This window comes from Muscardinus avellanarius (assembly GCF_963383645.1).
Source record: "Muscardinus avellanarius genome assembly, chromosome: 2".
In the NCBI taxonomy this organism is placed as follows: domain Eukaryota; kingdom Metazoa; phylum Chordata; class Mammalia; order Rodentia; family Gliridae; genus Muscardinus; species Muscardinus avellanarius.
The window spans coordinates 138473483-138487053 of record NC_137787.1 but is presented as its reverse complement, the minus strand read 5'-3'; the positions used below and the strand labels follow the sequence as shown (position 1 = coordinate 138487053).

The 13571-nt window shown below is 39.5% G+C and overlaps 1 protein-coding gene across 1 annotated transcript in view; it reads left to right on the top strand.

The window, feature by feature from the left end:
- Nucleotides 1–12865, top strand: part of LOC308258825 (phosphatidylinositol 3,4,5-trisphosphate 3-phosphatase TPTE2-like) — a gene marked incomplete at both ends in the record, with an annotated part of 71743 nt that extends 58878 nt beyond the window's left edge. The window contains 5 exons of the mRNA XM_080689449.1: nucleotides 222–327; nucleotides 3924–4012; nucleotides 6683–6778; nucleotides 10518–10588; nucleotides 12763–12865. Coding sequence (XP_080545575.1) covers nucleotides 222–327; nucleotides 3924–4012; nucleotides 6683–6778; nucleotides 10518–10588; nucleotides 12763–12865 — 465 coding nt within the window. The remainder of the gene's footprint in view (nucleotides 1–221; nucleotides 328–3923; nucleotides 4013–6682; nucleotides 6779–10517; nucleotides 10589–12762) is intronic.
- Nucleotides 12866–13571: the final 706 nt, after the last annotated feature.

Genomic DNA, 13571 nt, shown 5'->3' with positions numbered 1-13571 from the left:
GGCTGGGTCCTTCCATGTCACTTCTCCATAGATGAGTGCCATGGTAGATATTTAGTCATAAGACACTAGCATACCTAGTTGTGTAATGGCACCTTATAAATTTATAAGTGCTTCCTCAACTCTTTACTGCCTTTAACAAACTCTTGGCAAAAAGAGAGATTAGGAATGCTGACTTCAGACTTTTCATTCCTGCTTAAATCAAGGCTTCTGTTTCTTTGCAGAATAGATATGTTGGATATTTTGAAGACATAATACTTGACCATAACGGGAGTATCCCTCCAAGGCAAATATTCAGGATAAAAAGATTTGTTATTTATTCAATTCATGGTAAGTGCTTTATTTATAATTGAAGAGTCGGGCAAGAAGGCCAGCATTTCCACTATCTGGGAGGGTGTTGCTCACAGTTACATGCATAGATGATCTGAAATCATAGCTGTCTTTTTCCATCTCCTCATACATGAACTCTTCCCCCTGGAATTTTCCATCTTCTGGACACTGAGTGGCCATGTTAATGACTCTCCTTCCCTTTCCCATCCCCAGTTTGTTAGGGAGGACTCCATCTCCTTCCCTTCTAATCTCATTGCTCCCTCAGCCTCAGCCCAGCGTAGACTTTTCAGGGTCGAGCCTCTGGTAGAGGGGAGAAGAAATAGGGGAGACTCTTTCCCATTCCCACCTCTGTTTCAGGGTTTATCTTGGTAGAGGTGTCCCTGTATCATTTTCTTATCTATTCCTTTCAGAGACTCTTTTTTTCTCATTGTTCTCTTCTTTCCCACCTCTCCTCCTGGAACCCTTGCATCCCCAGCCTCTCCAACAAGATGTCTTAAATACCTGGTCAGCAAATGCTTCACTTATTTGTTACCACATAACTACTGAGTACCCATTCTGGGCCAGGCCCTATGCTAGTGTTTTCTACCCTTAAAGAGTGTTTAACAGTTGAGAGAAGTTAGTACATAGCCAAAGAGCAGATCACGGTGTTGGAGCACATATAGTTGGAGTGTCAAGAAAAGCTTCCTAAAGAGAAGCACTTGTATCCCCCACTTGAATCTACATGAAAATGGAAAGGAATGGGAGGAAGTAGGACAACATGGGAGCATCTTCCAGCCCCCTAGCTGCACCCAAGTATTACCAGTAGTAAAATTCCTTACCAACTTCCAAAAGAGCAGACTGCTTCCAGAATACAAAGAGAAAGAAATCAGCTAAGAAGGTAATTATTACCCAGGGAAGGCAGGAAAATTTGTCAGACTGTCCATATCTGAGATGTGAGAAAGAAAAAGAAGCAGAGAGAGGAACCTACCTCTGGTCTCATGACTATTTCTCCATCACCCATTGTACTTCCCCTGCTTGGCTGGCTCTTAGGAGAGGCTGTAAAGCACAAATGTCTCAGCTAGAAGGGGTGGGGCCTCACTACTCCACTTCCAGAGAGGCAAAGGGGCCACCCTTCTGACCCTTTAAAGCAAAACCATTGTGCCAGCCAGATGATGGACCATGGAGAGGTGCCAAGGGCCAGGGTGCTAACATTTACCCAGACAACCGAGGGTGTCTAGCATTCTGAAGAGTCACACAAAATAAGACCTAGTGTAATCCCAGTGAAATAGGAGGCTGAGGGCAAGAGGATCACCAGTTTGAGGCCAGCCTAAGCAATTCAGTGAAACCCTGTTTCAAAATAGAAAACAAAAAAGGGCTGGGGCTGGGGCTCAGTGGTAAGTGCCCCTGGTTCATTCCCAGTGCTGAAAAAGAAAGGAAAGGAGGGAGGGAGGGAGGGAGGGAGGAAGGAAGGGAGGGAGAGAGGAAGGAAAGGAAGAAAGGAGAGTGAGAAGGATAAAAAAGGAAGGAAGGCAAAGGGAAGGGGAGGAAAAGGAAAGAAAGGAAAAAAGCAAAGTACAACAAAGTACTGTAGTATGAAATTATTTCTGTAAAATGAAAGCAAGAAAATATGTATTCATATAATATTTGAATATATTGATTTCCAAGTCTTGAGTTAACACAAAAAAGAGGATTTTAAAGACCAATTTTCTTATGAAGAGATAAATATAGAATACTGGGGAATATATTTATGTTTGAGTATATTTGCAAAAAATGAGAAACTAATAGGAGTGATTATATATTTGGGGCTGAGGTACTAAACAGGTAGATAAGGGATGGTTTGTTTGTTTATATTGGTGCATTGTAGTCCTACATCTTAATGGGGTACAAGATGGTGGAGGCACACACGCGCACATCACTCATTTAGCCCTTCCCCAATTCCCACCCCATTCCTTCCCCCCTCCCTCCTTCTCATGTTTGGCTTAGTGATTTTTCTTCTACTTTTTTACTTTTAAATTATGTAAATACACATAGAGGTCACAGAGGTCCTCACTGAGTAGCCCAGGCTGGTCGCAAACCTGCAATCCTCCTGTCCTAGCCTCCCAAGTCGTAGGATTACAAGTGTGTGCCACACGCCCAGCTAAGATCATTTTAATGTGTGAGGATTTAAGGGTTTAAATCAGTGCTCTTTCCTTGTTCTCTGATAAATGGTTGAATTAGTTTGATTCTGCATTTTACTTACTTCTTACAGACCTCAGTAAAAGTTCCTTAACTACAATAGTACAGAGGGAACTGAAGCAAGAAAATATGATTTCTAATGACAAATTAATAGCATGATGCTAACGAAACTCAAACAAAATGTAAAATGAGCAATCAGTAATGACTGACATATAGCTTTACTAGAATATTTGTTCATGTGAAATGTGCAGGTTGAAAGAAAAATATTAATTGAAGGCTTCAGAAACCAAGTCTTCAAAGATACGTTCAAGTGAGTGGGGTCATTTAAACTGAAAAAAGGGACATAAGACCATCTTTAAATGTATACTAAATACCACAGGAATATTTGGATGTAGGCATCTCATATTTTCATAGAGATTGCTTTAGGGACTGAACTTAAAATAGACAAATATAGATTATTTGCTGTTTAAAAACAGGGTTAGCAGGGCATGTGGCACACACTCATGGTCCCAGTAGTTGGGAGGCTGAGACAGAAGGATCTCAGGTTTGCTGCCAGCCGTAGCTACTTGTGAGGCCCTCTGCAACTTAGACCCTTTTTCAAAATAAAAATAGGGCTGGGGTTGTAGATTGAAAGTAGAGTGCCCCTGCATTCAATCCCCAGTACTGCAAAAATATAAAATAAATAAAACATGATTAGCCGGGCGTGGTGGCGCACGCTTGTGATCCCCACGCTTGGGAGGCGGAGACAGGAGGATCGCGCAGGTTCGAAGCCAGCCGCGCTGGCTTAAGAGACCCTGTTTCAAAAAATATAAAATAGGTCTGGGAGTGTAGCCCAGAGGTAGAAGGGCTTCCAGGAACCCCAGCACCACCACCACCACCAACAACAACATGATTAGCTAAGTGTGGTAGCACACACCTGCAATCCCCATACTTGGAGACTGCTACAGGAGGATTGCAGGTTCATGGCTAGCCTCAGCTACTTAGCAAGACCCTCAGCAACTTCGTAAAACCCTGTTGCAAAATAAAAATAGGGCCGGTGGATGTAGCTCAGAGTTCAAATGCCCTTGGGTTCAATTCCATGTATCCCCCCAAAATTATACACACACCACACACACACAGTCTGAAGAAGACAACACATTAGCAAGAAGGGCTGCAAATCACCTTCCTTGATTTTTTTTTAATCTAGAAAGGTAAAACAATGAGACTCAACTCTTAGAAGCTGAACTACATGTACTTCCCCCATCTTTCTCTCCAATATTAATTCTGCTTTTAGGAAACAAAATTGGGCTTGAATAGTTGTCTTTCAAAGGCAAAATCCAGGTGAGGCCAGATGAGTAAATCTCACCACAGTGAGAGCTGGGATCATAGCTTTCTCTTTTTAATCATAATGTTACTTGGCAAGACACTTTGCTCTAATGAGCATTTCCTTTTGATTAATTCAGGTGTTGGAAATGGGGACGGAAGTGATCTAAAAATACATATAATAATGCATCAGAAGATTGTCTTTTATTCTTCTTTCAAAAACATTAAGGTAAGAGAAAGCATATATTCTGAAAAGTCTGGTATGAATTTTATAGTTCAACATCAGCTTGCCGACCCTCCCAAGCCACCATTCACCAGAGACCCCGTGTTGCTTTCTGCTTACAGTTCACCTTGAGGTGGCTGGGTTTAGATGCAAAACAGCCGAACACACATTGTTTTTTGGAATAGTTTTTAAAGGCATTTCCAGAGGACACTTCATTTCAGAGGTCGCTTGGCCTTTCACTTTCCCACCAAGGCTGAGCATGTTCTCAGGAATCTGTCCAGGTTTTAAATTCATCTCTCTGGTCAGTTTTTGCCATGTTATCTTCTCGGTCTCTTTTCTGTTACACAGCACTGATTCTTAAATTGTAGTGTATCTGGAAATCACCTAGGAGCTTGTAAAGATGCATATTCTTAGGTTATACCCCCAAAGTATGATTCAGGAAATCTGGAATGGGGCTCAGAAATCTGTCCACTTAGCAATATTTCCAGTGATTCTAACCCAGATATTCTGTGGGATGCCACCCTGAAAAACTGCATGTGAGTATGGACTGGGAAGAAATCTCTTACCCAAAGCCATGGGGTCAGGGAGGCAATACTTAGCGAAAATGTTACAGGAATGATTAAGGTTATAGACCTTTTCTAAAACAATGAGAAGGTTTCCTTCATGGATTTAAGCCTTTAGAATTCCTTTCCATATTCTGATTTTAAGTTCTGTTATCACTCACACTATTCCTCCAACAGTCCACCCCTACTTCTTGGGGGTCCTCCACTGGCTGAGGGCATTCACCTAGGACTGATCTTCAGCTTTCTGCTCTTAACCTCACAAATACTTCATTCTTTTTTATAATATTAATAAATAGTATTTGTATAAATTAATGGACTTAGTGTGACATTTCCATCCATGCATGTATTGTATTTTAATAATGTCCCCCTCTCTTCCCCTCTCCTCTGTCCTTCCTTCCCCAGTCCACTTCCCCACCCCTAATAGTCTCTCTCCTATTTTTAGTTCACTTTTTTTTAAGTTTTCACATATGAGAGAAAACATATGCTACATGTCTTTCTGTAGCTGAGTTATTTCTCTTAAATGATATCCTCTAGTTCTATCTATTTTTCTGCAAATGACATGATTTCATTCTCTTTTATGGTTGAATTATATTTGTGGGGGGTGTCACATTTTCTTTATCCACTCATCTGTTGACAGACACTAGGCTAATTCCATAGATTGGCTGTTGTGAATAGTGATTCAATAAACATAGTTATGCAGGTTTCCCTTTTGTATGTTGATTCATTTCTTTCAGGTATATACCCAGGAATAAGATAGTTGGATTATATGGTAGTTCTACTTTTAGTTTTTGAGGAATCACCACACTCCCTTGTGGCTATACTAATTTATATTCCTATCATCAATGTATAAGGGTGCGCTTTAATCCACATCCCCTGTAGCATTTTCCATCCCTTCTGGCTTTTGGAACACAACTCTAAATTCTATTTGATATTTTTGCTAGCCTCTCCCCTCATGTCCAGACTATTCTTCATTGATCCCAGCTTTCCATGCCTTACTCAAGTTCTACTTCCTTAAGTTTTCTCATTAGATATCTCCTGCTGATATCCATAGCTCCCCAGTGCACAATAGCATTTAATTATATATCATTCTACTCCTCCACCTTGTGTGTATAATTGCCTGAAGGGACCAGCTGAACTGCGTCTTCTGTATTTTTCACAGGTCCTAGTGTCAGCCATTGTCATTGTGGCTGCCAGTACTGAATGATGGTAAAACAAGCACAAAGAAATAGTATAGTTTTAAAGTTGCTCATCCCAAAAAACTTAACTCATCTTGGCCACTCCATCCTTCATCTTGCAGTGGATAAAGCCAATGATCCCGCCAATAATGAAATTTCTGAGAAAACATAATCAGTTATGATTTGTTTTAAATAGTAATGCCAGCTTTATTTATTTGTTTGTTTGTTTGGTGGTACTGGGGTTCCTGGAAGCCCTTCTACCTCCGGGCTACACTCCCAGACCTATTTTTACATTTTTATTTGGAAACAGGGTCTCCTAAACCAGCATGCGCGGCTGGCTTCGAACCTGCGCGATCCTCCTGTTTCTGCCTCCCAAGCGTGGGGATTACAAGCGTGCGCCACCACGCCCGGCACAATGCCAGCTTTAAAACTGAGCTTCATAGTGCATTCTTTTTTAAAAATTATTTTACTGGTGCATTGCAATTATGCATTACAGTGAGGTTCAATGTGTTAAAAAAAAATACATGCACGCAGATCTTTGTGTATTCCCCTCCACATCCCCCGCAATAGGACGTGACTGACTTCCCCACAGACTTGCCCATCTCAATGATGTCATCATAGTACATTCTTAAAAGAGGCCCCAACATATGAAATTCAGATGATACCCATTAGACAGTAATGTTTACTTGGTTAAACTCTAGTAAAAAATTGAATAGACTGTCTTTCAACAGTCTCCTGCCATAAACCCAAACATGTAGGGTTAACTTAAATAACAGTATTTCAACCTCATGGAAATAATGATTAATACTTATTTATACTTGAAATGACTGGGTTATGGGACCAAGAGTACTTGATAAATTTAAGAAGCCCAGATAGGTGATAATGCACTTTATTATTATACTTATCAACTATTCTGAATTCCATGTGTTTATTTACAGACATTTCTTGACATTGAAACAGACAGAGTAATAATTTATGTATTCAACTGTCCAGCTTTGTATGATGATGTGAAAGTGAAATTTACCTTTTCTTCGGTGAGTAATCAAGAAGTGACCTCTCCCTATTATTGTTTTTGTTAGGTTTTCTGAGTGCTTTGGGGTTGAGATTTCTTTGGTATAATTTCCAACAAGGGAGATGATAAATATCAATCCATGACCAGGAATTAGGATTTACCAATCTAAGGAAGGAAAGGAAACAACAAATCAAATCACAGGTTTTTTAGAGAGAAGAACGTAAATAATTTAAAGATATTTGATCATTATTTTTCTAAATCCTGAATAATTTATGTATACTAATTTTAAGTAATAAAATACAAAAGCCAACATGCTAAAAAAAAAAACAAAGGTGTGTTTTACTGCTGGTCAGTGAATATATTTTTATGGCTTTAAAACACCTTGCTGTCAATAATTTACAGAACACTTTAAAGCAAGGGAGACTTTTATCTTACTCTGAATTAATACATGATGTGTTAAAAAATATGTATTAATCTAACACTTACCAAAAATAAGAATGCCTTCCTTGTCATTACTCTGAATATCATGTGTAATTTATGTTGAATAATTGTAAAATGTTATCTCTGAGTATTACTTTGTATATAACAAATTTCCAAACCTCAATAATTTCATTTTCCTATCAAATCATCAGTCATAACTGCCAACAAGAAACTAATGTTAGCCAACTTGAAGTTTCTTTCCTGTATTCTCCATCATCCCAATTGCTCCTTGGTGGAAGAGAACTCCTTAAGTATTGAAATGGTAAACGTGTTGAAGCACATTGAGCTTGAACAGTTCCATATGAGATGGTTGCCCCTTGAATAATGAAGCCACGCTGAATTCTTGCTCATAGTGGTCTCTAAGCAGAAACACTGATGGAACGATCACTAACCCAAAGAATGTTGGTAATTACCAACCTTTGTGATTATCAAGGCCATGACATGAAAGCACTTTTCAAAAATTATGTATTTCTATCATCACCAGTATTGATGGTTGATTATTAAGGGTAGCTTTTCCTTGTAGAAATGGGTGGTATGTGTTCTATTTTCCTTTAATTTGGTTGTGAGGTCGCTGTCCAGAGAGTGACTATAAATTCTAGCCTTGCTCTGACAGGGCTCCAGGTGAGGTGGTTGTATATGTTCACAGTGCATTGTTCACAGATACTCTTTATCCTAGTAGACATCCCAATGCCCAATTGTCTAACCAGTGAACAGGTGTGCCTTTCACAGGAAACTTGTTTATATTGGCAGACACCCTTGTGGCTATTGTCTGACTTATGGCCAGTTTGTTCCTACCAAGATGGCCACGTCCTAGGAGACCCTTGAGATGAGAGTTAGGTTCAGGTTTGTTGGTCAGGTAAGGTACAGAGAATACCACACAGCAAAACACATGAAATGCACTAGCAGAAATCGTTTTTTATTACTTACACATCCCACAGAAAAGAGGGTGCCATACCTCATGGGGCCAATGTGAAAGGGGAGCCATCAAGAACATGTGTGCTCCACCAGTGGTGGGAAGCAGTAGAGACATGAGGATCAAAGGCTTTACTGGGGCCCCGGGTATCGTTACCTTAGGAGCTTTTCCTCAGGGAGGTCTAAGTGGTAGGCGTACAGGAAGCAGGCATGAGTTCCGTGGAAGCACACTTTGATGGAGACATAGTCACTGTGACATATCAACACAAGTCCCTTGGAGTGAATTATGAGTGTCAGTGGGGCAAGTCAAGTAGGCTGTATCTAGCTGTCCTACATGAAAGTAGTCACCAGAAGGTAGCTACATAAAACAGATATCTAGGTCTATCACATTGAGAAACTGGGAGGGGGCATTGAACTGCAAACTGGGCCAAGGGTGATTGAGCCCTGCTTCTGCTATGAGAAATTCTTACATTTAAATGGATGCCAAGCCAGGCATGGTGGCGCATACTTGTAATCCCTGCACTTGGCAGGCGGAGACAGGAGGATCACGAAGGTTCGAAGCCAGCTTCAGCTGGCTTAAGAGACCCTGTTTCCAAATAAAATATAAAATAGGTCTGGGAGTGTAGCCTGGAGGTAGAAGGCCCCTGGGTTCCATTCCCCAGTACCACCACCAAAATAAAATAAAATAAAATAAAATGGATGCCAAGACAACATAAATTTGTAAAAACTCATTACAAAATGTTTGGGTATTAAATAGACTTGACCTTCTGTTGATTTTTTAGCACAACCTAAACTAGTTTAAAAGACCATGGTCTACATTGTAAATATCAGTCATGGAAAAAGTACATTTTCTGGAAGTAGAATTGCTGTCATGTGCTAATCCTTTATCTAGAGCATTGAGGAGCCACTGAACTGTTTTCCCCAGTGGATGCATAGTTTTGCATTCCTACCAGCAATGTATGAGAGACTCCAATACTCTGCATTCTCAAAAGCACTTTCTTTTTCTATTTTTGGGGTTTTTTTTTATGTTAATCCTAGTGAGTGTAAAGTGGTATCATTGTGACATTGTGACTAAGAATCTTTTATGTGCTTCCTGGCCATTTGGTTATATTCCATGGGGAAAAAAATGTCTATTCCTTTATTATTTGAGTTAACTTTTTGTTGTTTGATTTATTTTATTTTATTTTATTTTATTTTTGGTGGTGCTGAGGGTGGAACCCAGGGGCTTTCTACCTCCAGGCTATACTCCCAGACCTATTTTATTTTATTTGGAGACAGGGTCTCACTAAGTTGCTGAGACCCTTACTAAGTAGTAGCTGAGGCTGGCTTCGAACCTGCACGATCCTCCTATCTCAGCCTCCCAAGTGCAGGAATTACAAGCGTGAGCCACCACACCCAGCTTGTTGTTGAATTTTAAGAGTTCTCTATATTTTTGCATACAAGATCCTCATCAGATACATGATTTGCAAATATTTCCTCCTATTCTGTGGCTTATTTTTTCACACTGTTGATAGTGCCCTATCATGCATGAAAGTTTTACACACATGCACAAGTGTGTGTGTGTGTGTGTGTGTGTGTGTGTGTGTGTGTAACTGTGGATTAAACACAGGGGCATTCTACCTCCAAGCTACACCCCCAGACCTATTTTTATTCTTTATTTTGAAACAGGGTCTCAGTAAGTTGCAGAGGACCTCACTAAGCTGAGGCTGACTATGAACCTTCCATCTTCATGTCTCAGCTACCACACCTGGCTGAAAGTTTTACATTTTAATGAAGTCAAATTTACTTATTTTATTTCACTGCATTGTTTTGGACCCTTATATTTTACTTGAAAATACCAACTAAATAAAGAAAATACATTTTCAATGCTTAAAAATAATTTCTAGCCAAGTATGGTGGTACACACTTATAACCTCAGTACTTGAGATTATAATCTCAGAAGCTGAGACAGGAGGATCCCAGGTTCAAGGACAGCTTCAGCAAGTAGTAAGACTCTCATCAACCTGGTGAGACCCTGTTTCAAAATAAAAATAAAAATAGGGCTGGGACTATAACTCAGAGGCCAAATGTCTCTGTATTCATTCCCCAGTACCACAAAAAATAAATGAATAAAATAAATAGAAAATAAAAATATATTTTTAAAATATTTAATAGAAACAGCAAGAGAAAGCAATAACATTCACCTAAAGCCTCTTTATTTGTGTTCAGCGTGTATTGTCATAGACTAAAGGGTGCTGCATAGTGAGTAGACGCAATTACTTGATATGTAAAGGAATAAAGGAAGGAGTTTCAATCCCATTAGAATTATTAGTTTTAGGTATCAATTTATTATGAAAATAACCTTTTTTTCTCTAACCATATCTTTTTAGGATCTTCCTAAATACTATGAAAACTGCTCTTTTTTCTTTTGGTTTCATACAGCTTTTATACGCAACAACAGGTAGGGATGTAGTATAATCCAGTAGAAGTAACTTTAATCTTCAATGTCTGAATATAAGGGCTTTTATATCACGGTTGTAATTTCAATTATAGAAAGCAAAAAATCCTCACGTCATCATTCTTCACTGTCTTACTCATGGTAATGTGGTTATTTTGAAAATGCAGCTGTTCCCGAGACTCAGTGTTGTACCAGCTTTGAGGTTCATTCCCAGTTAAAATGTGTTATACTCAGAGCTTGAGTGTCAGTGAACTCCTCCCATGGAAGTTTAATATGCATCTGCTCGGAACCTTGACTAGCAGGGCCTCGGTGTGTGTTAATATACTGATTACTGACTGCCAAATTCCGTATCACAGTAAGGTGTGACAGAGGGAGACTTCAGCTAGTTTAAAAGCTGGTTGGCACACATATCTAGGACAGAAGTTATAAAAAATAAGTACTAATAAAGACAGCAAAATAAAATCACATTGATTTAATGGTGCTCCCATCCACCACCACCCCCCTTTTTTTTTTTTAGTGGCACAGGCTTATAATCCCAGTACTTGGGAGGCTGAGACAGGAAGATCGTAAGTTCAAGGCCAGCCTCAGCAACTTAGAGGCCATTAGCAAACTAGTGAGACCCTGTTTCAAGATTTAAAAAAGGATTGGGGGTATAGCTCAGTGTTAGAATGCCCCTGTCTAGAGTTCCCCAGTTTCAGGAGTATTTACCTGTAGTGGTGAAAAAAACAAGTGAGATTTTTGGTATCACTATACCCTCCAGTACAAAACAAATTTTTTTCCGGAAATCATATCAGAATTAGATAAATAGAGCCGGATATGGTGGCACACACTTGTAATCCCAGAGTTTGGGATGCTTAGACAGGAGGATCACACAGGTTCGAAGCCAGCCTCAGCTACTTAGTGAGACTCTCAGCAACTTAGTGAGACCCTGTTTCCACATAAAGTATAAAATAGGTCTGGGAGTATAGCCCGGAGGTAGAAAAGCCCCTGGGTTCCACCCCCAGTACCACAAAAAATAATAATAATAATAATTAGATAAATGGTAATGATTATTGTGTGTTATCAATCAATATTGTTCTTACTTCCAGTACTGGTGTTTTCTTCATATCTGAACTAGATCTAACTTACTAGACGTTGAGTCTAGTAAGGCAACAGTGAATGGAACTCTCGATCTGTATGCACTTGCAGTGTACACACATTTAAGAAATCTTAAGAGTGAACTTTGGATTTGATGGAAATTCTTTACAAATTGTTTTCTGGATATATGCAAACAATGAACTTTGACTTTGTGTGTGGGGGCGGGGGGTACTGGGATTCCTGTACCTCTGGGCACACTCCCCGACCTATTTTTTATATTTTTATTTGGAAACAGGGTCTCTTAAGCCAGCACGGCTGGCTTGGAACCTGCGCGATCCTCTTGTCTCCACTTCCCAAGCGGGAATTACAAGTGTGCGCCACCACGCCCGGCGCGAACTTTGACTCTTAATATGAGCTAAAGTCCCTCATGAGCTGACTAAGGTTTCATTTGCTGCAACTCCTCAAAAGTGGTTCTGCTGCCAGGCCTGGTGGCGCACACTTGTAATCCAGTACTTAGGAGGCTGAGCCAGGAGGATCATAGGTTTGTGGCCAGCCTCAGCTACTTAGTGAGGCCCTTTGCAACTCAGTGAGACCCTGTTTCAAAAATATAAAAAATAAAAAAATAGGGTTGGGGTGTTCGCTCGGAGGTCTGCGAACTGCAATATTACTGTCTCGGCCTCCCAAATGCTGGGATTACAAGTGTGCACCACCATGCCTGGCTTGTTTTTGTAGTTGTTAGATTGCTGTATAAGCAAAAATATCAACTTCATCATTAAAAGAGATATGGTATTTTATTACTGGGTTTTATTACACATCTAGTCTCTGGATGGTTTCTGTCATAGAAATTTATAAATAGTATTAAACCTGGATGTCATTAATTCCATAAGAGGCAATATTAAAAGAATCCATGACATGTTGATATTGAAGATTAAGGTATTTTGTGTCTCAACAGAGGTGGGAAAGGCCAACCAAAATCAGAAAGGGGGCTGAAGTTCTGATTATGAAAACCAAGTCTTTTTGTAAACCTCCAAACAAGGGCCCAACTGCGTGGCTTTCCTATTAGCCCTAAAATAAAATGTAATTTTTTATTCTATCCTTAGGCTTTTTCTAGCAAGAAATGAATTGGACAATCTCCATAAGCCAAAAACATGGAAATTTTACCGTCCAGAGTTTGCAGTAGAAGTATATTTTGAGGATACATGACCTAGAGTTTCACTTTAGCTGGTGTAAGTGCAGTTCCCCTTCTCAGACAGAATCATGTTCTTCCCAATCCCTGCTACATTTTAATGTCTTCTAAAGCTATGTCCTTGCTGGTTATCTGTACTTATATATATGTACATATGTTTCTGAGAAATCTATTAAATAAATACAGGTAAAATATCAATGGTGATTTCTTTTTTGAAGGAATATATTTCATACACAGTTCCCATGTTATATTTAGATAAGTTTGGAACAAGCAGTACACAGGAACACTAGGTGTCATTTTTAACAACTTCCAAACAACAGATCTTCCATATCAAAATAATTGAGCTATTTAAAATTGTGATCCACCAAGAACTGTGTGCAAATGTCTTTCTGACACTCTGGTACAATTACAATGCACCAAATAAAATAAAACTGTGATCCCACCAATGTCCATGCACTTGTACATTTTAATTACTGTCTGTTCTTTTTGTCTTAAATTTGTAATTTCATATTTATTAGAAAATATTTCTATTTTTGTCTCTGTTTGATTGACAAACTGTTATTATACAGCAGGTCAGCAGCAGACTTTTAAACTAAGGGAGAGAACTATTTCACACACGGGTCCCTCGCCCCCAACACACACTTTTCTCTTGCTCCAAGATTGCACAGATAGCCTCTGTGACAGGTTTCTTTTTGTTACACACACTCAGAAAGAGTTAGGGTG